General features: G+C 40.2%; 1 protein-coding gene and 1 non-coding gene across 2 annotated transcripts in view; both read left to right on the forward strand.

The window, feature by feature from the left end:
- The first annotated feature begins 16193 nt into the window (after positions 1-16193).
- On the forward strand, positions 16194-16264 carry trnag-ccc (transfer RNA glycine (anticodon CCC)). Its single transcript has one exon. It is a non-coding gene; the product is annotated as a tRNA-Gly (tRNA).
- A 4379-nt stretch (positions 16265-20643) lies between these two features.
- fbxw10 (F-box and WD repeat domain containing 10) overlaps positions 20644-27687 on the forward strand; it is a 42858-nt gene continuing 35814 nt past the window's right edge. Inside the window, exons 1-2 of the mRNA XM_052033334.1 lie at positions 20644-21187; positions 27488-27655. Of these exons, the coding sequence (XP_051889294.1) occupies positions 20644-21187; positions 27488-27655 (712 nt within the window). The remainder of the gene's footprint in view (positions 21188-27487; positions 27656-27687) is intronic.

Raw genomic sequence — 27687 nt, forward strand, 5'->3', positions numbered from 1 at the left:
TTTGATCGAAACAAAGGGGAGAAAAGGACCTGACAATAAGCAAAGAAGACTGAAATATTGGAATGAAATTGTTTGGCTGTATTTGCTGTTTTACCTCTGTTACTTAAAGGTAAATGGGGGTTTGAATTCAGGGGAAAACAAAATCTTGTATCTTATGTGAAAAATCAAACTGCAAATTTTCCTACTGAACATCTCCCAATATGTTCTAACCCTTTAAATTATTTTTTGGAAAAACTTTTAATCTTACGTGAAAGAAACTCATTACATGTGGTACCACAGTAATGGATATGATCTTTAAGGTTCAAAAATGTTCATTTTTGTGCTTTCATGGTCAAGCAAAACAGGCCTGCTGCCTTCTGGGAATGTTATACTGGGTACATTCCCACCCAATCATTATAATCAATCCCATCAAGTTAAACATAGCAAACACATCTACATTTATTAGTTACACAGTATTGATGGTTATAAATGTTGCTAATGCTCAACTTGCAGCAATATGTTCACCTCAGTAACAATAGCTGCAGTAAATCAGCAATGAGATAAAAGACAAACACAGAGAAAGCTAGCACATCTGCCAATGCCTAATGATTACTTACAGCTTTTTGTTAAAGTTCTGTAGAACATGGAACAGTACAGCACAGAAACAGGCCCTCAGGCCCATAATGTCTGTGCTGACCACAATGCCAATTTAAACTATGACAATTCCTTTCCCCACACAGATGCTGCTCAACTTGCTGAGTTCCTCCAGCATATTGTTTGTTGCTCTAGATTCCAACATCTGCAGCTTCTTGTCTCTAAACTCCAAATCTGCCTGCACATGGTCTGTATCCCTCCAATCTCTGCCTATTAATGCACCTGTCTAAGTGCCTCTTAAACATTGCTGTTGTATCTGCTCCCACGACTTTCACCGGTAGTACGTTCCAGACTCCTACAGCTTACTGTGTAAAAAACTTGCCTTGTAAATCTCCTGTAAACCCCCCCCCCCCACCTTAAAATAATGCCTTCTAGTAATTGATATTTCCACTCTGGAAAAAGACCCTATCTGTGCCTCATAATTTTATATAATTCTACTAGGTCGCCCCTCAGCCTCTGATGCTCCAGAGAAAACAATGCAAGGATGGCTAAACTCTCCTTACAGCTAATACTCTCGAATCCAGGCATATCCTGGTGAACCTCTTCTGCACCCTTTCCAAAGCTTCCACATCCTTCCTGTAATGTGGTGATTAGAACTGCACACAGTACTCCAAATGTAGTCTAACCAAATTTTTATACAGCTGCAACATGACTTGCTGATGTTTATACTAAACATCCTAATTGATGAAGGTAAGTATGTTGTATGCCTTCTTTACCACCTATCTGTTTGTGTTGTCAAGGAGCTATGGACTTGCACCCCAAGATCCCTTTGTACATCAATGATTCTAAGGGTCCTGCCACTTACTGTATACTCTTACATTTGACCTCTCAAAGTGCAACACATCACACTTGTCCAGATTAAACTCCATCTACCATTTCTATGCCCATATTTCCAACTGCTGAATCCTTCGTCAACCCTCCTCACTGTCCACAACTCTTCCTGTTTTTGTGTTGTCTGCGGACTTACTAATCAGCGCACCTACATCTTCATCTAAATCATATAGTAAACAACAAATGTTATTGATGTGTCAAGTGCAGAATGATGCCCTCTTTGTTATTGTTAACTGGGGTTTTCAATTGATTCAATTGAACCAAAAGGGTTCAATGAAGAAATCCCAATCAAATTATTCTCTCACTTTCAATGACTCAGCTGAAAGTGACAAAATTGCAGTCCAGACAAAATCAACTTGTGGTTGATAGATAGCATTAGATTGAAACTTAAAATGCCTGGTGGGAAGCCCAGCACTCACAATTTAGTACCATGTCAAAAATTATTACTTTTATTATGATTTCTATGTTTAAAAATAGCACTGCATTTTCCAAGATATGAAACACATTCCCATACAATCACAACCAGGAAATCTGAATCTGGGCATCTTAAAGCTTTTGAAATTAGTGGAAACTTGGAAACTCTGTGGTATATTTCCTTTGCACAGACTATGCTAATACAAATTTGCTAAGGTATTTTTAATCTCATCTTTTGTTTGTTGTTACCTGACATCCATTTGAAGTAGTAGCCAGGATGTTTCTTCATGGGGTGCCAATACTGTCCCCTATCTGTTTGCAAATTATGTTAATAACTTGAATAAAAAGACCACGTGGCATATTCGAGTTTGTTGCTAATCCCAGCCAAGTAAGTAAGCAAGCTGTAAGAGAGAGACAGTCTGTGAAGTATGTAGGTAGGTTATGTGGATGAACAAAAAGATGGCAGATGGAATCAAAAATGAGAAAATGAGAGGTCACTCGCTTTGCGACGAAGACTCAAAAAAAAGATTTTATTTTTCATATGATGAGAAACTAATAAATGTTGATGTATACAGAGATTGAATACGTGAAAAATGGAAATGTTAACGTGCTGGCACAGAAAACAATTAGTAAAACAATGGTATATTGGCCTTTAATGCAAGAGCTTTGGAGTCCAAGTGTGTTGCTGTAATTGTGCAGAACTTTGGTGAGATCACACCTGAAATACTGTGTACAGTTTTGGCTTCTACATCTAAGGAAGAGTATGTCTGCCTTTGAGGTGATGCAGTGTAGATTCATGAGACTGGCTCCTTGGTTGAGGGGCTTGGCCTTTTGAATCTGAGGGGAAATGTAAAGAGTAAATGCTGAGTGACAGTTTCTTCATGTTGGAGAGCCCAGAACAAGAGGCCAAAAACTTAAGGGAGGAATGTAACAGTGAATGGCTGAAGTACGTACAGACCTCAGCCACCGAACGGGATATAGGTTGCTGTTAGTGAGTCACAGTAAACTAGAATTTATAAGCATCTTGTCCCACCTCCAGTGGTTCTTCTTGGGCAATAGGTTTGCTGGCAAAACAGACCTGCTAGAAGATTTTGGAGTACTCTGCATTGTACAGTCTAACTATGAGATAATGTTGGAGAATACTGTACCTAGTGGAGCATTCAGGTCCAGATGAAGTGAATCCCAGGCAAAACAATAGCTGCATTGAGTTCCCCACGGGAACTTCATGCGATAAATGTACGTACTGTGGACAAGCCCTTTTAATCCCAGTTAGGATAGCCATTACCTTGGGGACTCAAACTTCTAAGGAAAGAATGTTTGCTCCTTGAGTTACTCTGGTGCCTCCTCCTATGCATAAGATGGATGTGAAGTATAAAGGCAGTTGTGAGGATATGAATGATGAGGATAACCCTGGCATAACAGGAATATATCTTAATACTGATTTTAATATATTAACTGATCCGGAGTGCCAGCTTAAGGATGGTTTTAATATTTCATTGGGCAATTTTAGATTCCAGGGTTTAGGCACATCAGATGATGTAACTACATATTATGACTAACCATTGGTGAGAACTCTGACCCTCTTCCATTCTGGTTTATTCACTTCACAGTATAGTTTAAGAATGAGATTGGCTTGATTTATCTGTAGATAAGCTAGGTGAAATCTCAGAATCTCGGCATCCTCTGTGTGTTCTACATCGGTAAAGGTTGAGCGCTTAGAATTGAGATGAGAATTTATTCGGGGGATTGCAAGCCATAGAAAATTCTGCTCCAACAGGCTGGGAATGCTCAGTCATTGTATATTAAAGACTGAACCTGATAGATTTTTGGACACTAAAGAGAATAAAGGATAAGGGTATTTGATGGGAAAGCATTCTTGAGGTGCCATATCACATATTTACTACGTCTATTGCTTATCTGTTATTCTTAAGATAAGATAAGATAAGATAAGATAAGATAAGATAAGATCAGATCTTTATTAGTCACATGTACATCGAAACACACAGTGAAATACATCTTTTGTGTAGTGATTTTGGGGGGCAGCACGCAAGTGTCGCCACACTTCCGGCGCCAACATAGCATGCCCATAGCTTCCTAACCTGTACATCTTTGGAATGTGGGAGGAAACTGGAGCACCTGGAGGAAACCCACACAGACAAGGGGAGAACGTACAAACTCCTTACAGACAGTGGCTGGAATTGAACCGGGGTCACTGGCGCTGTAAAGCATTGTGCTAACCACTATGCTACCGAAGTACTTCAGTTTATGATTTATGCTACATTAATTCATAACTAGAACATTCCTTACAAACAAATATCAGAACCATAGCTGACTTCAATGGAGAGTAAACTAGCATTGGATCAATCTTGTCAGTGTCCAAACAAGTAGTTCAGATAAAATTGCCCTCAACATCCTTGCTAATTTAAAGAGATGTTAAACATGTGGTTTCGGTTTTAAAATTCTTAATTAAATACTTCCCAAAATGCATAATACAGAACAACATTTAATTCATAAATACTACTCTTCAATTTTGTGATAACTTAAGATATTATTGATTTTTAATCAAATTTCTTTTTGTAAATCAGCAATTCCCAATTAGTTTCCTAGTTTATTAATTGCCTTTGGAAATATTTTCTGCAAAGGTTGCTTTTAAAATATGAGCATGATATAGATATGTTCAATATGTAATAAGCTTGTTATACACGTATGAGGTGAAACTAATTTCACTTGTGTTAATACATTGCAGCTGGAATCCTACTTTCTTTTCCCCTGGCACGAGTAACTGCTTAGCTTAGATAAAAGGACAGCTCTGCTCAGTCTGGAAAGAGACCAAATGTAATAAAATCAATGCCATTTGGCAGACATATTCTGCAAAGACCTCATTGGTGATAACATCAGAATGCAAACTTTTTATTAAAATCATATGCTTAATGAAAATGTTTTTTAAAGTTACATCAAGGGGCATAAACTTTTAAATTTTCCTCTTCTTGCATCATCGCAAAAGTGAATTTGTTTTACTGACTTATTGTCAGTAAATGCCAACAAATTGAATCTGGTGTCACTATTTGAGGAGGGGTATCTCTTTTGCAGCATGTCACAAAGAATCATGGTTAGCAAATGGCAAATTAGCCATTCTAAAACAGTCTTCTTCTTTGTCAGGACTGAGGATGAATTACTTTGAAGTCAGTTTTGTGAATTCTGAGGTGACTCATGAAGCCATGTGGGAACTGTCAACTCGTCCACAGATGGGTAGGGTGGTTCACTCCTGCCATTAATGCCAGGCTTCTGTGCTAGAACAAGCTGAAGGGTCATAAGTTATTTACTAATTCCACAGCTCCAGCAGCTTGGGTTCAATCCTGACCTCTGGCACTGTCTGTGAGGAATTTGCACATTTCCCCTGGGTGCTCTAGTTTCCTCCCATATCCTAAAGATGTGCTGAGTAGTAGGTTAATTGGATACTGTAAATTACACAGAGCATGGGTGGGTGTAGGAGAATCAAGCAAGGAGTCTGACAAATAAGTCAGATGAACTGAAGTTGTTAACACATGGAAACATAATATATTGTATCAGGAAGACACGATTCAAAGATGGTCAGGTCTAGCAACATAGTATTCCAGGGTATAAAGTCTTCAGGTGTGATGGAAAAGAGGAAGTGGCATTGCCAAATAAATCAAGGGGTCCATTGTATTAAGGACAAGAGGGTAACCCAGGAAAGAATGTCCCATTAGGTACCGAATAGTCAATCTATGCATAGAGGTTTTAAATGAATACATCTCATCTTCATTCACAATGGAAAAGGCATTGTAGTTGGAGAATTCAGGGAGGGTGGGAACAATGTAGTTCTCTTTTTGATGGTAATTTATTTTTGGTGGTATTAGATGTGTCAGTGGATTATGAATATTTAAATCCTCAAGGCCTGATGAGATATAACCCAGTCTGAAATGGGAAGCAAGGGAGAAGGCTGCTGGGGCTCTGGCAGAAATTTTCAAATCCGCTCTGGCCACGTAGAGGTGCAATGTGACGACAGCAAAATATGGTATCTTTATTCAAAAAGAACAGTAGAGATAAGTCACATACCGACAGGCTGCTAAGTTTGATATAAGTGGTAGGGAAATTATTGAAAAAAATCTGAGGGACATGACTGTACTGCACGAGGAAGGCAGAGACTGATAAAGGATAGACAGCATGACTTTGTTAAGAGTAAATCCTGTCTGACCAATTTGGCTGAATTTTTCCAAGAGGTTTCCAAGAAGTGCACTTGATGTAGTCTACACGGACTTCCATAAGGCCTTTGACAAGATCCCACATGGGATTTTCATCCCATGGGATCCAAGGCAGTTTAGCAAATTGGCTTGGTGATAGGGACAGAGAGTGATTGTCAGGGGTTGTTTTGGCAAGTGAAAGCCTGCGACCAGTCGGGTAATGCAGGAATCGGTGATGGAACCCTTGCTGTTTGTTATGTTCATTAACAATCTAGATATGAATGTAGGAGGCAAGTTCACAGATGACACAAAAGTTGGTGGTGTTGTTGAGAGTGAAGAGGGTAGTCTTCAGCTATGGAACTAATAATGATGGGTTGGTAAGATTGCAAAGCAATGGCAGATGGAACTGAATCCTGAAAATGTGAGGTAATGCATTTTGGGAGGACTAATATGGGTGGGATATATACAATCAATAGTAGGACCTTAATGTCCAAGGATCTCTGAAGGTAGCAGCATAGGTAATTAAGGTGGTTATGAAGGCATATGGGATAATTAATCTTCATTAGCTAGGGAATAAAATATAAGAGCAAGGTGGTTATGGTACAGTTATATGAAGCAGGGATTATGCCTCAGCTGGAATACTGTGTGCATTTCTGGTCAAGGATGTGATTGCACAGGAGAGAGTACAAGTGAGATGCACTATGATCCAGTGTTTCAGCTATATGAAGCAACTGGATAGGTTGAATTTGTTTTCCTTAGAGGGGGCACCTGATGGCATAATTCAAAATAATGAGGGGTACAGATAGGGTACACATCAATAAACATTTCTCCTTAGCAGGGTTGTCTTTGATCAGAGGGCACAGCTTTAAGGAATAAGAGATTTAGAGGGATTTGAGGAATTGAGGATTGGACATAGCAGGCTGGAAAGTCTATTTTCATGTTGTATGACTCTGTGACTCTAATTAGAGAGGATTTAATGAGCATGGCGAGAAAATAGGTTCCAGGGAAATAAGTAAGGAAATGGGGTTGATGGGATTGCTTTGAGAACCACCCTCAATGGATCAAAATACAGAACAGCCAGGATAAATCTCCTGTTCTACATTGTAAAAGTATCTACACTGTATCTTTCACATCCACCTCACTGTACAGATAAAGTGTTAATTTAACATTTCCTTTGAAAGTCGGCACCTAAAAACTGCACTGGAACTTCTGCCTTGACGTTTGTGCTCAGATCTCTGAAAATGCTCTTATCAGGCCTCGGGATATTTTTCGATGTTAAAAGTAAGATGTTGCTTTTAACAAAGGTGCAATTTCCCTTTCTAGTAGGATTCAACTTAAATGTAGACAATTAGTTCTTCCAGATGCCTCTAGTGATTAATATCACCTTCTCTACAACAGCCAGCCCACATCATGAGGCGGATCTTTGACTGGGGGCTGGCTGAAAGAATTTGCCCACTGTTCACCCAATAGTTCTGTCTGGAAGATTGCCCACATTGAGATCTAGCGGCAGTAGCTAGCTTTCAAGTGGCCTAGAACAGCCTGCTGGCTTTTGTTAAGCTCCAATAGATAATTTCAGTTGTCACTTAATTATTTATTTCCTAACTGAAAAAGGGCTGGGTTATTTTGTTTAACTTTCATTGTGAAGGTAAACTTACAGTTTTAAGACTTTTGGAAAAATATTTGAAGTTACAATGTACTCTATTTTGAGGTTTCTTTTAATTGCTACTGTCCACCAGTAAATTAACTTTAAATAAGCAACAATGAGCAATGGAAATGAGGGAAATGAGTGGTGATGTCTTGGACCACATATGAATTAGCAGGTATTGGAGGCCTTAAAGTTGGTTTGCAGATGCCACAGGTTATCAAGAAGGCAAATGGAATCTTGGCCTTCACTGCAAGAGGGAATGAACTTCAGAGCAGGAAGGTTATGCTGCAACTGTAGAGGGTACTGGTGAGGCCGCGCCTGGAGAACTGGGTGCAGTTTTGGTCTCCTTACTTGAGAAAAGATATACTTGCTTTGGAGGCCGTGCAGAGGAGGTTCACCAGGTTGATTCCAGGGATGAAAGGATAGCCTATGAGGAGAGATTGAGTCACCTGGGACTATACTCGCTGGAATTCAGAAGAATGAGAGGGGATCTTATAAAAACATATAAAATTATGAAAGGGATTAGATTCATAATTGGCTCAGTGGTAGGAAGCAGAGGGTGATTGTTGAGGATTGTTTCTCAGACTGGAGGCCTGTGTCTAGTGGTGTGCCACAGGGGTCAGTGCTAGGACCTTTGTTGTTTGCAATTTATATAAATGATTTGGATATAAATGTACAAGGCATGGTGTGTACGTTTGTGGATGATACAAAAATAGATGGTGTTATTTACAGTGTAGAAAGTTATGAAAAATTACAGGGGGATTCTTGATCAGCTAGGTATGTGGGCTGAGGATTGGCAAATAGCTTTCAATCCAGGTGAATGTAAGGTATTGCGTTTTGGGAGATCAAACTTGGGTAGGACTTAAACAGAAAATGGTAGGGCTCTGGGGAGTTTTATGGAACAGAGGGACCTAGGAGTGGAAATGCATAGTTTACTGAAAGTGGTGTCTCAGGTAGATAGGGTGGTGAAGAAGGGGTTTGGCACGCTGGCCTTCATCAGTCGGAGCATTGAGTATAGGAGTTGAGAAGTTATGTTGCAGTTATATAAGATGGTGATGAGGCCTAACTTGGAGTATTGTGTACAGTTTTGGTCACCCTGTTTTAGAAAAAGATGTTATTAAACTAGAAAGAGTGCAGAAAAGATTTACCAGGATGTTGTATGGACTTGGGGGCCTGAATTACAAGAAGAGGTTGCGTAGGTTAGGACTTCATTCACTGGAACGTAGGAGATTGAGGGGCACCTAATAGAGGTATATGAGATCATGAGGGGCATAGACAGGGTGAGAGCACATAGTCTTTTTCCAGGGAGGGGGTGCTAAAAACAGGAGGGCATAGGTTTAAGATCAGAGGTGAGAGATTTAAAAGGGACATCAGGGGCAGCTCCTTCATGCAAAGGGTGGTGCGTTTTTGGAATGAGCTGCCAGAAATAGTGGTTGAGGCGGGCACATCAGCAACATTTAAAAGCCATCTTGATAACTACATGCATAGGAGAGGTTTGGAGGGCTATGGGCCAAATGCAGGCAGATGGGACTAGCTTGCTGAGCAACACAGTCAGCATGGACGAGTTGGGCCGAAGGGCCTGTTTCCGTGCTGTATGACTCTATGAATTAAAATAGTAGTATTGTCTGAACTTCCAGCTCTTGGATTTTAAACAAAGCTTGACATTCTTCCAAGTAACATTCCCAAAGTGATAATGTGATCCACACATTGATGGATACCACACAATGGTTGATTACACCATCACTTACATTAAATTCGAAAGCTGAGGTTTTGAAATTATTATTCTATTTATATTCTCAGTGACTTTATGTTAGCTGTTCTGTTGTGATTTATTTTTGATACTATAGAAATTGTATTCATGAAGCGATTGATTTTTAATGGATTATTAATGACAAAGTTGCAAAGCAGCACAGTTGAATAATGAAAGACTCGGAGTGAAGATTGTTATGATTTTACTTGTATCATTAGAATTATGGTACTAGTGTTGGACTTAAAAACAGTCACCAGATTACTGGTGGATCTGTAATATCTTAGCCCTTTTGCACCCAATAACAAAGGGCCTGCTACAACAGATGTACACAGAGAAAATGGACAGAATTTTCATTTGCTGAATGTGAAATCAATTTTTGCCTGAGGTGTTTCAAGCATTCAAGCACTGAGTCTTCAGCTTTTCATCTTTCACCTGTCAGAGACAAATAAGACAAAGTACTAATCCTCAAAAGTAATCTATTTTTACTAGTAATTTTTTTTAGAGATTGCATGGACTAGTTTGAATTAAAATAATGTGTAAATTTAACTTGTAGTGGAAGACTATTGTGTTCAGTTTTGGTCATCCTGCTATAGGAAAGATGCCATTAAGCTGAAAACAGTGCAGAAGAGATTTACGAGGATGTTTCCAGGACTTGAGGGACTTGAGTTATGGGGAGAGGTTGAACAGGTTGGGACTTTTTTCATTGGAGTGTAGGAGAATGAGGGGTGATCTTATAAAGGCATTAAAATTATGAGGGGCATAGATAGGGTGACTGGACACAGTCTTTTTCCGAGGGTTGGGAATCAAGAACTAGAGGGCATAGGTTTAAGGTGAGAGGGGAGAGATTTGATAGGAACCTGAGCAGCAACATTTTCATCAAGAGAGTGGTCAGTATATGGAATGAGCTGCCAGAGGAGGTGGTTGAGGGAGGTACATTAACAATATTTAAAAGGTACCTGGACAGGTACATGGATCGGAAAGATTTAGAGGGATTATGGGCCAAATGCGGGGAAATGGGACTAGCTTAGATGGCAATCTTGGCTGGCATGGACCATTGGACCAAAGGGCCTGTTTCTGTGCTGTATGTCTCTATGACTCTATCACTAGTTTAGTACTGTACATTTTCTGAGGATACATATTGCAAAGCTTGCTTTTTCCAGTGGTAAAAATAGAGAAGTTACTCCTGGGTGAGTTGTTCTTAAGATAATATTGATACTATTGTTTAATGTACAATGAAAGTACAAGCTCTTCTTCAGCACTACAAAATAATCTTTACACGTTGCATCACTTGTAGGATAAATCACTGCCAGTTGTGGCATCACAAGCCAATTACTGGAATATTATTTATATATTGAAATTCTAGAACATGCAGTTCTCTAAATTCATTCTTTAGTGCAGCCTCTGTCCCAAAAATTACTCTGCTGTGGCTGGAAAGAAAAAATGCTGAGGTAATGAGCTCTCTTCTTGAGCTCCATCAGGAAAAAAAACACTGAATTTACATTTGGTGTTGCAACTAATTTTAATTCATACTGATGCTAAATCTGTCAAGTGTAAATTGGATAATAAAGTACAAAGTGATTCTGAAGTGAAGATTCCTTGCGCAGGGACTCTCACTATTGAAGTATCAGATCAAGGCCAGACTCTGGAATCAGACTGCATTTACCATGGAATGAAATGAAACTATTTTGCACATTATTAGTTCAAAACATGCATCAACTTCCTAGGTATACTGTCCAACTACTGTTCTCTTCCTGTGGAACAACACTTAGTCTCCTGAATAAGTTTGAGATCAGAGTTTACTGGCTGTGATGCAGGGCTGGAGAGGAAGGCATGTGCACGTTTCTGCCCCAAACATTCATCAATGTTGCATTGTTGATCCTTCATCGTAATCTACCATTTGTGGTTTAGTTGCTAATGGCTGTAGAAAGTGGAACATGTACGGTTTATTTTTTAACCATTCTCAATAGCACCAGTTATTGAAGTAAAAACAAGAAGTTCTGGAAATATTCATCAGATGAGGCAGTATCTGTTGTGACAGAAACACGGTTAATATTTCAGGTTAATGACCTTTTATCGTAACTAGGAAAAATAAGAAATGTTATTTTTTAAATATAACTTTTATATGGACATGAAATGTGTTACCACATGTATTAAATTGCAGTGAAGGAGGGAGGGATGGAGAGTACGAAGGGAATGGAGTGGAGACCAAGAAAATTTAGATAATGCAAGTGTTGCTGGTGCCGTCTAAGAGGGGGAGATGAAGGCTTGTTAGTCATAGCTGATCTGTCAGAAGGAAATAGAGGGAGACTAAGGAGGACAGAGAAAATAAACAAAATAATGGTGGAATTGTGAGATGCAGAACACAACTGTTAAGAATGCTGCAACTACTCAGCCAGGCAGACTAAAGTTGTAGAGAAAGAAAAACTGAGTTAATGTCACAGGCAGATCACCTTACTTCAGAACTAGCCAGATCTGATACAAACTGGAAAGACTGACTTATCCATAATTAATGCATTCACCACAGAGACCCGAAGGTTGCAATGTGCCTGGATGGAAGATGAGTTGTTTCTCAGGCTTATGCTGGACAGTGTAAAAGACCAAAGGCAGAAATGTCAGATTGAAAGTGGGAGGAGAATTAAAGTGACGAGCAACTGAAAGCCTAGGGACTCTCTTGCAACCTGAATGGAGGTGTTCTGCAAAGTGGTCACTCTGACTATGTTTGGATCTCCAGTGTAGAAAAGCCTACGTTCTGAGCACCAAATGGAGTACAAAAATTGGAAGACTAATTGAATCATTGCTTCACCTGAAAGGAGTGTTTGGTACCCTGGATTGTGGGAAGGAGCAGTGTTGCATCTCCAGTGGTTGTGTGGAAAAGTGCCATGAGAATTGGAGTGGTTGTTGCTTGAGATGGACCAGAGATTCGTAGTCATTGTGAATGGTTGCTCAAAGAATGTTGAAAGGGGAGGAGAGGGGAAGATATATCTGGTGGGAACACCTTGTTCAAGTTGGAAGAATATGAAGGCTGGTGGATAGAAGATGTAGAGAAGAGGAACCCTCTCCTTGGTCTGGTGGGAAGAAAGAGTTGAGAACACAGGTATAGGAAATGGAGCAGATGAGGTTGAGAACTCTGTCATCTATGGTAGAGGGGAGGCCAGGGTTAAGGAAGGAAGGAAGACATCTCCAGAGCACTGATTTGGATAGCCTTGTGATCAGAATGGAGCCAGAGAAACAGCTACTGGAATAAGAACAGGAAATGCTGGAGTTGCCAAGGGAATAAGTTGTGGAGGTCATCTAGTTGTGGCCAAGCCATTATTTCATAAAGGTTGATCATCACTTCCTTTGTTTTTGTATTTTATGACTTTATTTATAAAGCCAAGGACCCCATATGTGGTTCTAACCACTTTCTCAATTTTTCTGCTACCTTCAACAAACTGTCCATATGTAACCCCAGATCCCTCTGTTCTTGTACACTTTTTTAGAATTGTGGCCTCTAGTTTATATTGCTTCCCATTATTTTTTCCCAAGCAAAATTTAAGACTTTCCATTCTCAGCACTAAATTTTATCTGCTACCTATTCCTTCATTCTATCAGCCTGTTTATATCTCCTTGAAGTTTATTACCATCCTCACATTGTTTCTAAAACTTTCCCCACCACTAAGGTCAAGCTGACCATTCTGTAATTACTGGCTTTATCCCTGCATTTGTTTTTGAACAAGGTTGTAACATTTGCATTTTTCCACCTCTCAGGCATCACCCCTGAATCTATGGACTCTTTGGGGATTCTGACCAGGGCTTATGGAATTTCCTCCCTGACTCCCTGAACAAACTAGGATTCATCTGAACCATGTGATTCAACCATGTTAAGTCCAATTAGCCTTTCTGGTATCTTCTCTTTCTCCCCCATCCAGAACATCAATTATATCTTCCTTTGATGAGACACCAGCAGCAGCTTTTTCCTTGGTGAAAACTAATGTGATATACTCATTTAGTATCTCTGTCTCCATGAGTAAATTTCTTTTTTGGTCTCTGATTGGACCACCTTCTTTTACAATCCTTTTCTTGTTCACGTGCTTCTAGAATATTCTTGGATTCTTTTTTACGCTTCTTCACCTTCGTGCCTTGCATGGAGTTTCTGCAGCTGTCAGGAGATCTGGAAATCAGAAGTTAGTCACAATTCTGTCTGTTGTCATGGCGGCTGTGATGTGAATGAGACAAAGTCCACAGGAACTGGATTCAACATTGTTAAAGATTTTCAGCATATCACTAAGCTCACATGCTTTCTGGATATTGAAAGCTCACTGAATTTTCACTCTAGGAAGCTCATATCAAGACAGTGCAATACATTAGATTAGACTTCATATTTGTTCATCCTTTGTGACAGGCTGGAGTCACTCTGGGCAATTACACATCATTGGAGTTGATTTTATCTGTTGTTCTTTCATTCAGCATTAAAAAGAAATTAATGTGTACAATTTTTCAAATCTTCTCTGTTCATAGAAGAGGCGAGAGATGACTTAAAGAAAGGCAGCAGGGATAAGCCAGGAAATTGCAGACCAGAGGTAGGGAAATTATTGGAAAAAAATTCTGAGGGACAGGATTAATCTGCACTTGGAGAGGGAAGGATTGATTAAGGACAGTCAATGTGTTATTAAGGGGATATCCAGTCTGACTACTCTGACTGAATTTTTTGAAGAGGTAATAGTGTCAATGAGGATGCTGTGATTGATACCGTTTTTATGGATTCAGCAAGGCCTTTGACAGGGACACTGAACCAAAAGGTAAGAGCTCATGGGATCCAGGATAATTTGGTAAATTAAATCTAAAATTGGCTTGTTCATGGGAGGCAGGGGGTAATGGCGGGAGGCAGGGGGTAATGGCTGAAGGCTGTTTCTGCAATTGGAAGCCTGAGACCAGTGGTGTCTTCCAGGGATCAGTACCGGGGCTCTTGCTACGTATATTAATGTTGTGGATGTGAGTATAGGAGGAATGATTAATAAATTTATAAATGGGATAAAAATTAGTGGTATTGTTGATTATGAGGAGACTACTTCAGCCACAGAATGTATTGATGAATTGGTAACATGGGCAGAATAATGGAAGATGGAATTTAATTCTGAAAAGTATGAGGTCATGCATTTTGGGAGGACTAATAGCATTAGGATAAAGACAGCAAACGGTAGGACCTAAGGAAACAGCAAGGGACAGTGAGTCCTTGGTGTACATGTCCAAGGATCCTTAAGGACAGCAGCACAGGTAGATAAGATGGTTAAGAAGGGTGTGGCATACTTCCCTTCAATTGCTGGGGCATAGAATATAAAAGCAGGGCGATTATTATACAATGATACAAAACACTAGTCAGGCTTCAGGTGGAGCACTTTGTGGAGTTCTGGTCAAGATGCTATAGGAAAGATGTGATTGCACTGGAGAGGGTGTAGAGGAGATTCATCAGAATGTTGACTGGCATGGAATGTTTCAACCATTAAGAGAGACTGGATAAACTGGGTTTGTTTTCCTTGGAGCACAGAAAGGGGTCCTGACTGGGATATTCAAAATTGAGGGGCATAGATAGGGTGGATAGTGAGAAACATTTCCCCAATAGACGTGTCCATGATCAGTGGCATAGATTTGAGTAGGAGATATGAAGATTTGAGGATAATTTTTTTCACCCAGAGGGTGGTTGAAATTGGGAACACTTCCTGTGAGGGTAGTGGAGATAGGTACCCTTACAACATTTAAGAAATATTTAGGTGAACACTAAAACTTCCATGAAATCGAAGGTTATGGGCCAAGCTGGAAGATGGGATTAGTATTGCACAAGGAATTACTGATATGATGACACAATGGATGTAAAGAAAGGCATGTTCTAATACTGTTGTATTTCCAGTATACATTTCTATGAATAAAGTGCATTTTGAGAGGAAAAAAATGGGATTACTCTGGATAGGTACTTGATGGTAGGCAGAGACATTACAGGGAAGGGCCCTGTTTCTGTGCTGTATGACAATTATGTGGGCATGTCAAACATGTTAAAAATAAATCTTCAACCCACAAGGAGTGTTCTAAGTGTAGAGATTAGCCAAATGCTGAAGGTATGAGCCGCTAACAACCCTGCTGGAATTCACAAGAAAGTTTTAGGCCTGCAACAGACTTTGTTGCAACAAACTGATCATCTCAACAGCAGACAACAAATAATAGAAAGTTAAACTGCTTTGTCAAAATAGTCAGTGGAAGTCTAGATTAAAATAGTACAAACATGTGATGTGTTCAACAGATTACATTGGTGTGTCTGGGAGTTTGTGGGATCACTTTTACACCACATAAACAGGCTGTGGGAGCACCCAGATCCTCTTGGTGTTTTTGCTCTTGCAGTATTCCATTCCTTCCACGAATCTGCTAGTTGATCTGGTCCCTCCTTTAATCACTCAATCCCCCATCCCTTCCGCAGCCTCAAAGCCCTGGAAGGCTGGGGCGACCATCATCCTCAATCTGTGATGACAGGATAAGCGGCAACTAAACCAATTAAAAGTTAGAAGAAATTGCTGACAAAATGCTGGCGGTCGCTTTCAAACTTTTGTTTTTGATATTTTAGGTCAATGATGTTTTCTCCCTAAACATAATTTCCTTTTCAGTCATTATTACAAACTTATCCTCTGAAAGCGATGATGTACTGTGCTCAGTACACCACTATATAAAAAACAGTAGTGAACTTTCTTTCACGGCGCCGCTGGTGTAGTGGTATCATGCAAGATTCCCATTCTTGCGACCCGGGTTCGATTCCCGGGCGGCGCACTACGTTTTATTTTGAACACTTAACAGTCAATTCCATTTTTGCATTTCATACTTAGCGCCGAGCTAGTTCCACAAACGATCAGAAAAATTTTGCCAATTTGTTTTAATTTAGTTTTAGCTTTTTTCTTTAAAAAAAAGACCGAATTCACAGCTCCATGAGTCTGAAATCGCGTCTCCGGTTCAGAAGGGAAAAAGCCACGATGAAGACAGTCTCACAGAGCAGGGGCTCAGCGCAGGCAGTGGCACAGCTCAGTGTGTGAGCATAGCACAGTCCGCAGACACAGTTCAGTGTGTGAGCACAGCTTTGCAAGTGGGTGCAGCACCGCCAATGGGCACACTTCCGTCAGCGTACATAGCAGTCAGAGAGCCCAGCATTGGTTACAGCACAGTCCGCGGGCACAATCGCTCTCAGCGGGAAGAGTGCATTCAGACGGTACAGCGTAATCAATGAGCCGGCACAGTCCAGCCAGCTGTACACTCAGCGCTCAATCCGCACAGCCCAGTCATCTGGCTGAGCACAGAGCGGCCTCGGCACCAGCAACGCACAGTTCAGCAGTCAGTGAGCACAAAAGCGATGCACCGCCCTCACCAGGCGTCCACGGACACTTCACCGCTGTGAAAGCTTGGATTCATGTGCAGAAAAATGTGGTGTCTTTCTCCGACATCTGTTCCACATTTCTTAACATAAAGCAAATGCACGCTAAAATATAAAAAAGGTTGCTTTGTTAGTGGGATCGATGTAGCTGTTTCACGAGTTGTTAAGAAAACTCACGTCCAGTTTCTGGCAGGTGATTTTACCAACAATATATGTATACAGACCTTCGACATAAAGAACAAAACGTATGGTGCAAAAGTCCCTTAATGCACCACCTTAGCGGAACAAAAATAAGAGTTTCCCGGGGGCGTGATCAGAAAACAAAACAACAAAGATTCCAACGCGCCTCGTTGAATGAAGCCGTGTAAGATGCACCGAGGTGACGGCAGTAAATGAAAAAATAGGCGTCATGTGCAAGAAATAATGTTTGAAGAAGTTTTTAGGGTTTTGTAGAGCCCCAGATAGTACAACGGGAGCTCGCTGTTAATAGTGAACCAAAACGGTGGCGAAGGCATAAAACACTGAGACAGTCTTTTAAAGGGTCGTGCGTTGCTGGAAAGGCTAGCATGTTTGTTCATCCATAATTGCCTTTAAAAAGGTGGCATTAAGCATGCAGACAGCTGAAGTAGGTTTCAATGGTAAAGGAGGCTTTTGGTTCGGTTGCAGCTTGAGTTCACCGTGGTCTGATTTTCCTGTGTTGTGGAACAGGAAGCCAACGAAGATCACGTGAATGGGAATTTGGACAATCCGGGCTCAGTGCCAGAGAAGGTGCCTGTGGCAGTTTTGTATAAGTAATGAGGAAGGAGAAAGAGAGGCCAGTCAAGTGAATAAATAATGGGAACAAAGCACTACAAATACAGAAAATCCAAAACAACAACAGAAAACGCTGGAAGTGCTCAGCAGGTCAGGGAGTATGGGTGGGGAAGAAATCAAGTCAACGTTTCAGGTCATAGACCCTTCAATAGAAATGGAAAAGAGAGAGCGGAGGGGAAGAATATCTGTAATGGGGTGCAGACCAAAGTGATCAATTACTTTAAAAAAAGCTGTTAGTGACAGAAGACACAGAATAAAAGAAGAAACAAATTGAAACTGTAAGATACAGACACATCTGTGGGCCCATGATAAACTCAGCCGGGCAAACTTCACAACCTTGGCATCTGGATTTAGCCCTGTTTTTAATTTTTAATGCAAGTTGATCGCAATGATTGCTTACATCATTGTCATCTCTACTTTAGTGACTGAACATTCACAGCACCCTAGGGCAGAGAATGTCGAAGATTCTCCACCCTTTGGATAAGGACATTTCTCATCACCTCTGCCCTGAATAGCCAAACCCCTACTTTGAGACTGCCACCCCCAATTCTGTAAACCCTATTCAATTGGAGCAGTAAGTCTCTACTCTCGTATTCAAATCATTTCGCCGATATGATATTTGCCTACCTAACTGCTTGCTGGCTTGGACAATACTATTTGCTTCTGAAAAGTTTTTCACAGCTTTATTTCCTTTCCTCGTTCTCTACTATTAAAAAAAAACTATCTTTGAACTTCTGACTTCCTGAATTTTAATTCTTTAACACAGTTAAGTTTAATTCAAGTTGGGTGATTGGTTTCTTGGGCTGATAGCAATAAAAAAAGTTGGGTTAATATAGATTTTTGAACTGAATTATTCTCCTTAATCATAACTTGACCAGAGAAGTGAGACTTCTGAAACAGGAAATTAATATTTTTTGGACAAGTCCTGTCTCATCATGTCTTTAAGCTGGCCAGGCCAACAAAAAAAATCTACTGACTGAATCCTTCAAGCAGATACCTGTTGAATTAAACAAGAAGTCACGAAGTCAACATTTGATTTCTAATTATTAAAAAAAAGTCTCCTATAATTCTGAGTGAGATTCTGGACACATCCTTGTTTGAATTCCATTTTCACAAAGAGCATGTTGGTTAAACTTAGTTATATTTTAAAGGGGTAAAAATATACTTCTCAACATAACACACACAAAGTGCTGGAGGAACTCAGCAAGTCAGGCAGCATCTGTGGAGGGAAATAAACAGTTGCTGTTTCGGATCGAGACCCTTCAGCAGGACTGGAAAGGAAGAGGGAAGAAGCCAGAATAAGAAGGTCTGGGGAGGGGGAGGAACACAGGCTGGCAGGTGATAGGTGATAGGGGGAGGGTAGGTGGGTGGGGGACAGGGGGGATGAAAAGGAGCGATGTAAGAAGCAGAGAGGTGATGGGTAGAAGAGGCAAAGGGCTGAAGATGAAGGAATCTGGTAGGAGTGGGCAGTAGACCATGGAAAAAAGGAAAGGAGGTGGGAAATAGATGGGCAGGTCATTAGGGTAGGGGAGGGGAAAGAGAAGGGATGAGGGGGCCACAGGAATGAGGGAGGACAAAGAGGGGGAAGGGGAGGAGGAAAAGAGGGGAAGGGTTACCAGACATTAGAAAAATTGATGTTGAGGCCGTCAGGTTGGAGACTACCAAGGCAGACTCCAACCTGTGTCTGGCCTCAACATGGCAGTAGAGGAGGCCATGGATAGACATGTCGGTATGGGAATGGGAAGTGGAACTGAAGTGGCTGGCCACCAGGAGATCCTTGCTTTTGCAACGGACGGAGCGAAGGTGCTGGACAAAACGGTCACCTAATCTCTGTCAGGTCTCGCCAATGTACAGGAGGCCACACCAGGAGCACCGGATGCAATAAATGACACTCTTGGATTCACAGATGAAGCGCTGCCTTACCTGAAAGGACTGTCTAGGACCCTGAATGGTGGTAAGGGAGGAGGTGTAGGGACAGGTGTAGCACTTTGCACAGTTGCAGGAATAAGTGCCGGGAGGGTCATCAGTGGGGAGGGATGAGTGGACAAGGGAGTCGTGGAGAGAGCGATCCCTGTGGAAAGCAGAGGGGTGGAGGAGAAGACGTGCCTGGTGGTGGGATCCCGCTGGAGGTGGCCAAGGTTGTGGGGAATGATGTGTTTGATACGGAGGCTCATGGGGTGGTAGGTGAGGAAACCTACTTCTCAACAGTAGTTTGTTCCACATTTTAATTAACCAAAAATGATCTGATCAACTCTCTATACATCGCTCTGAAACCATTCTAAGATTAATATTTATTTTAAGGAAGATTACTACTCTTATATTTAAAAGGAATGACACCCTCCATACGGAATGACAAAATTGAGCTTCAATTTTACACCAAGATCCTGAGGTAAAGCAACAAAATGTTTGCAGGCATGTTGGTATCTTCACCAATGAAGTAAAGTGGCGTAATACCACGGTTAAATTGAGATTAAATAGTAAATTCCTCAGGATTTCTTTGCCAGGTAATGAATAAAATTTGGAACTTTTTACCATATGGAATTCCTGGGCTCAACAGGGAGCACAGAAGGCGCAGGGTGCAGGGGCACCAAGGATGCACCAAGGCATGAAGGTGCAGGGGCACCAAGGATGCACAAAATATTAGGGGCATGAGGGTGCAGGGGGTAGAGAGTGTGATTGACAGGGAAGGTGCAGGGGCCGGGGGGGAGGCGGGGCTAAGGGGGCGGGCCGTGAGGAGCACCTGTCGGAGCTCCAGGTGAGACAGTGACGACATTCGCGCGCTGACGCCGACCGCGGCGTCGGCTGTTGCCCGGCAACGGGGAAAGATACACTGAGTGTGAGGAGGAGGCGCGGCGCCGCTCGCCGTCGCTGCCCACCATCGACCCCAGCGCCAGCGGCAGCGTTGGGGAAACCCCTCCCCTTGCTGCATCGTTCAGGTTGAACGGCGCGACTGCCCCGGTACCAGCTCCGCATGAAAATGTTTGATTTAGACGCGGTGCATGAAGTCAGCGAGTTTAACATCTCCTCCAGCCGCGGCTACACTTGCCTGACTGGCGGCTGCTCGGTGGCGCCATGCGGTTCGTGTTACACCTGCAGCCTCCAAATGAAACTCGTCGCCACCAAGCAGTGGTTCCTCCGGGCCGGCGACCTGTCCAAGCAGCAGTTTTTAAAAGGGCTGATCCGGAGGATTGGCAGCAGGGACCTCTTGCAGCAGGTGGACAGACTCCTGCAGCCAGCGTTTGGCAAAGATTTCACCCACTCTCGCTCGTGTGCTAACCCAAGCCTTCCCGGGGACCTCAGTACTCAGAGCTCCGACCGCAGTTTGAACAAATCGGCTCTGCGCGGATCTATCTTGGACACTTGGAAGTGGTTTGCTAATAGCAGATACTGGACGAAAGCAAACTACGTGCTGGGATTACTCCAGATGTGTGATGTCAAACTGCTTTATCTCCTTGCTAACCTGGTCCGCGCACTTATACTCAGTGAGAGAATGCCTGATCCCCCTGTAACGAAAGGTTAGGAATACCTTACAATTTCATTGAAATGTGCACAATAACATTCACTTCTAAAGGCAACGAATCATAGACTCGTTGAAACAAACAAAAACAAAACAAGAAACTTAGGCTATGCTAAGCACATTAAAGAGAAATATACAGTTTTGCGGGTTTATAAAAGTTCCCAATTGTTATTTTCAAAGTAGGTATATTTTGTGCTTTTAATCTCTTCCTCGTTTCTGTGTATCTCGCTTATTTCCACCCTGCTGTTTCTGCTGCTCGGATAAAGTTATTTGCAACGCTCATTTTCTCCTTTCTTATTCCAGCCAGCAAAAGGCAAATTGTGTGCGATGAACCTAGTATTTGATGCACAGAAAAGGCCGATTAAGCAATACAGTAGATCTTGCCGATTTAGATTTCAAGTATTTGGCAAAGTACCTCATAAAAATAGTTGGTTAGCCAAGTTGAAACTGAAGAAAACAGGAGGGCCAGAGCCAGCTTGGGTAAAAAACTAAATGGTTTGACGGAAAGCAGTAAGTTGTGGTAAATAGTTGTTTTTCAGGCCGAAGGATTGTAGACTTTGGTGTTCCTGCAGAGTCAGTATTTAAACCAGTATTTTGACTGATATTTGAGTTCAATATTGGAATACAGAGTAACATTTCAAAATTAGCTGATGATATGAAACTTCGGAGTGTGTCACACTGTGACGATGATACTAGCCAATTTCAATATGATATAAATAGCAAAATGTGCAGATGAGTATCAGGTGGTATTTAATACAGAGTGTTCCATTTTGGCAGAATGCACCGGCAGGGGTGATAAAGACCTCAAGACACACAGGAACAGAGGGAATAGGAGATCATATGCACAGATCTTTGAAGGTAGCAGGGCACATTGAAAGAGTGGTCAGCAAGGCATATGGGATCATGGACTTCATACATAGATATATTAAGTCAAGAGTAGCAGGGAAGTTATACTGAACTTTCATAAAGCTCTGATCAGCTCACAGCTGTAATATTGCATCCAGTTCTGGTCACCATACATTAGAAAACATGCCACTATCTTTGAATGGATGAGAGGAGATTTCATAGAATGATTCTGGGGATTAGGAATTTTAGCTGCAAGATTGGTGAGAGAAGCTGGGGTCGTATGCCTTGAAGCAAAGGAGGCTGAGGGAAGTATGATAGAATTGTATGAGTTTTGACAGTTTGAAATAAAATAGACATTGACATGAAAGAACTAGGACACACAGATTTAAGATTTTGCACACCAAATATTGGTGTACGTAGGTAAGAATACTTTTACACATTGAGTGGTTATGAACTGGAACTCACAGCCTATGAGGGTGGTGGATGCAGAAACAATGATTTTAAAAGAAAATTGAAGAAACGGTGAAATGAATTAATCTCGTAGGGCAACAGGGCTGGAATGGGGGAATGGGATTGACTGGATTTTTCTCTAATGGGTTGCCATGGATTCAATGGGCCAAATGGCCACCTCCTGAACCATAATGAATCTGTGACTATAATGTCAACAAGGTCTCACCAAGTTCTCTCTCTATGATTCCATGTGATTGATTTTTAACACAATTCTTTTCAATTTAAAATCATAATAGTTGACCGAAGAAAGACTTGGTATTTGGTTAGCAAGTTTCAAGTCACCAGGACAAACCAGTGCTTTGTAGGTGTAGTCAGTGTGTTACTGTAGAAAAAACTGTAAAGTAAATTTGTGCAGAGGAATCTCCCACAAACAGCATTGTGACAGTGATTAACTGATCTGTTCATAGTGATGTTGGTTGTTGTATAAACATAAGACAGGTTTCAGGTTTCTCCTGTTCCTTTGTATCAGTGCATTTTATGTTTGTTTACTAAGCGGTCCTCTGACTCTTTAATTAGAAATTAATCTAGGTTTGCCATTCTTCTTCAGTGGTGAAGTTTGGTTGCTATAGTTCTGATATTAATCAAATCCTGATACTGGAAACTTCTAAATCAACAAAGCTGATGTTGCAGTTGTTTCTGCTGATAAAACCACAAGATTTTAAAGTCATAACAGCCACAACAAAAATCTATAGAGCACAATTAATGTATCAAAATCTCCTGAGGCATTTTATTTAGTGTTAACATAAGAATTTAATACCAAGCCAGAGAAGAAGAAGTTGGTGCAAATGACCAAACGTTTAGCCAAAGAAGTAGGCTTTAGAAAGCATCTTAAAGGAGGAAAGGGATTGTGCAAACTAATTAATCATGGATGGATTTTGTATGGTTCCATAGTTATTCCTTGATATGGCCTTCTTCCTCTTCTTAGGCAGTTCCTTGGGGTCAAAGATGACCAACTTCTACTGTGGTTTTGTGGTTCTGATGTGGCTAATGAGGCTGATGTGAAAACCCCAGACTCATCCACAGATGGGGTGGGTATTAGCTGATGGGATGGGTGGGCAGTCTTTTTGTACCTTGCATTGTATAATAGAGGGCATCTAATTATAGTTCATTTCATTAAACTTGGTGACTTGGTTTGAATTGTGCACTTTTGGTGAGGGCTGTTTATGTAAAGGGTTACAAAATATAAATAAATGGAAAGCAGCTTTCCAACTGCAATCAAATGTTGAAACAGAAGGATGTATTGATACATAGCTACACAGTGTAATGCAAATAGAAATATAAAAATATTATTTTACAGATATTATCTATAAATACCTCTTGTATGACAGGAACTGTTCTTATTAGACATATAGAGAATCTTGCATGAGGTGTTTTTGCAGACAATATATGAGAAGTGTGTAAAGAGATTGACAGTAATGTTACGTTGACTGTTTTTTGTCCAAACTTGGTCTGTAATGTAATCAATCAAGTCTGATTGTTGCAATTATCACATAATTACACCTATGTGCCATTGAATGTGATATAATCCTGATGTAGCCAGTGTTCATTCTTTAATAGGATTATCTAATGTTGTTCTCCTGTGTGGATCAAGAACTCATTGTCATGTATGAGGGGCCTGGTGATACTTGGATGGATAAAACCACATAATTTATGTGAAAGAATTTGGAACAAGGCTAAGTAATTTTGGAGATAGTGTACTCTGCTTTTGGCTTATGTGAGCCCTCTCAAACAAATAAAGGAAATATTTCAAATTCATTGCCAAGCAAGGATTAATACTCTACTCTAGATGTCACTGGTTGGTAGAAATGTGATGTCTTGTTAACATGCATTCTGCTTACCAGCTTCAGTCTGAAACTGACTGGCATTTCAAATGCAAGAAATGGGTAAACTGTGATTGGCCTGAAGTTTTATTTATTTTGGAGACACAATGGAGACATTTTGTTTATTTTATTCTAGTTAGACTTCAAAGAGAGACACAGATGCATTTAATATTGCATGTTACATTGTAAAAAGATTCCTGACATTTTAAAATGAAGTATCATCAGATTCATTACCTAAAACACATGATTGATGAGCTGTGGAAATGAAAGTTTAATCATATTGCTGTGTTATATTTAATCTTTTCTGTTTATCCAACTCTCAGTTTTAACTTTTTAACTTCTAAATATTATGATTGTTGAAAAATGGTGAAATAGTTTACTTTTGCTTTACTTTTTATTAGTGGCAGTGGTTATTTAGCTATTTTTGACCAATAACTTTATGACATACCTGATTCATGGCTTTCATTTTGTTTGCTGCTTGCTGGTTGGTTTGCTATCCATCTATTGAAGTGATTTTTTTTAAACATTAGATTGATAATACAAAAACTGAGGCAATCAGATATCTAAATTTACATAAAGGTATGGTAAGTGTACAATTTCATGATAATGAAGTGGTAGACAAAATGTGCATTGGAATAGACATTTCTATTAATTGATAGAATTTGGGAAGTAATTCTGTTTATTAATAGTATAGAAGAATAAATGTAGATTGAGACACCCTTCCTTGAGTTGAAATAACTTGTGTTACTGATACTCCACACCAGGTCTCACCTGAGATTTGAATTTTGAGATAGCTTTAAAGACTGTCCCAATGGTTTCAGCTAAAGGAGACACGATCTGTTAAGGCACAGATTTCTAAACTAGGTTGTCCGGACATGAGCTTGTGGTCATCACATTTCTGCCTTTTTACATGAAGACTTCCACGTGTTTTGTTTAGTTGTATGCATCTTGTGCAATAAAAGCACAAGTATTTCTTTGGTTAATGGCAGAATCTTATGGAAATTAGATGCTAATAAGTATGCTATTACAGAGAAGTTCCCAAAGGAGAAAACTTTGAAAACCAGAAAATTAACAAAAAATACCTGAGTATCATTTTAACACATTGGGATCATTAGAAAGAAGTATTCAGTCTATGAAATTGCTTATTAACATCATTTTTATGGGTAGATAGACAACATTTGCAAAATGCTGTAGTTAACTTTGATGTTTTATTGGCAAGCATGTCAGAAAGGGTCTAGAGCACTTTGCTAATTGGTAATTCTCTGGTGAATCTAAGGCAGTTAAATTATTCATTTCTAGAAACTAACTGTGGCAGCAGCTGGAAATCTAAACTAAAAGTAATAGAAATACTCACTAAATAGAAATACTCACTTGGCCAGGCAGCATCTAAATTAATCTAATTTTGTCATCTATCATTATTTAGTCTGTTTGCTCCTGCAGTCAGTAAATTGAATATTAAATCTTAATCCTGTTTTTATCTTTCTTTCCTGAGTGGATCAATTTTGTTGTGGATTATTTATTGGTTTGAATTACATGACATTGAGGTTTTACAGCAGATTGAAGAATACGGCTTTAAAGAGGAAAATGAAAGCTCCTGATCATTACTTTGGTTTGAAACTTACATTTTTAAATTTCCATTTGCTAACCTAGCTTCTTAATATCAGATCTGGAACCCATTCACAATGACAATGTTGTGTAGCATCCGTAACCCTTAAGACCCATTCTGCTGAATATTGCAGGCCTTCTTTAGAGCAGAATCTTCGGGCTGGATCTCACTGATATTCAGCCACGGGTTCTCCAGAGAATCACTCCCGAGTAACTGCTGAGTGTGGGTTAGCTCATTCCTAACTTCTGCCCGCTGCATTGCAATGCAGATGTCAAAAATGAACTGGAAGTCAGTGAGTGTACTGACTGGAGAGTGAGACAGCCTCTCACATTGCTGCTGCATCCACCTTTTTAGCTTTAAGCTTCATGTAGCATAGCCACACATTTACCTTGATTGGCTATAAGATCTTTGAAGTAAGAATAATCCACATTTTAATAATGATGCCTTTAAACTAATATTTTTAGGAGTTTTATAAAATAAGCCATGTCAAGGAACTGAAACAAAATACATTTTTTCCCCTGCAGAACAAATACTGATCACCAAATTCTCTTTTTTTTGGAAAAAGTATATACTTTACTTGGTAGGAGGGAGATTATTAGCATACATTTGAAATCTCAACCCAGGTGGATCCGTCCATTTTTGTTTTCAACAGAGGTGTGATGGAGTCAGCAGATGCGGACAAACAACCTTATCCCAGGAGGGCATTTAAGTATTACAATGAGAGTGTGGGGTATAATAATATAGGATCAGAATATAGGATCATTGATGCTGTTCTGTTCTTAAATAAACAATCAATTCTCCCCTAATTCAGGATTGACAACCTTCCAACTTCAGGATCACCGACTCCTATTTTCCAGGATTATTGATACACCTGCTCTGACTCCCCACCACCTCACTAGTTCACTCCAGTATGTTTCCTGCTTGACAGGTATCAATTAGTCTGTTTTCCAGTTGTGCAACCTAGTGGGAAGAGAATATAGGCAGTGGAGTTAAACTGCAAAAGCAACTCTCGCCATCACCCCCAACCCCTCCACCATTTGGAAAAGCCAAAATTGTGGTTATAGGGTTTACATCTGCAAACTTGCACATCACAAACAATCCTTGCCTTTATGGGATAGGATCAGGAGAGTTCTGAAACATTTTGAAGTTGGGGACTTAGGGAGTAAGGAGGAACACAGCTGAATGAAAAACCATCCCAAATGTCACAAACGCTGCATAGGGTTTATAATGGAAACAAAATGTTCACATTGAGCAACAGTCTTGCTATTTCTTGTGAGATAATACCAAAATGTTATTACAGAGCAGTAAAATTTCTATCCCCATTTCAAATACATTTTGTGAAAAAAAGCTGAAACAAAAATCAATTCCTAATCACAAATTCTGTTAGGAAGATATTTACAAAATTCATAATTTGTCTGACTTCAATACTTCTTAAAGAAGCATACGGTAAATATATTTGAAAATCTTTTTTAATCTTAATTATTTAATGACTATTGAATAACATTTATTTTTTCAGATGGGGATGATGATGAAGACATCATATCACTGAACGAATCAAAATACAGCTTTAAAACAGATGAACACCCAGAACTCCAGGATCTCGTTGATATCTGGCCTCAATTTACAGTTGTTTCTCCTGATATAATGCCGAGTAGCTTTCTCAATGAACCCACAGAAGTTATTGGTGAGAAAGTTTAAATGGTGATACTTTAAAAG

Source organism: Pristis pectinata, chromosome 18 (genome assembly GCF_009764475.1).
Source record: "Pristis pectinata isolate sPriPec2 chromosome 18, sPriPec2.1.pri, whole genome shotgun sequence".
NCBI classification, from domain to species: domain Eukaryota; kingdom Metazoa; phylum Chordata; class Chondrichthyes; order Rhinopristiformes; family Pristidae; genus Pristis; species Pristis pectinata.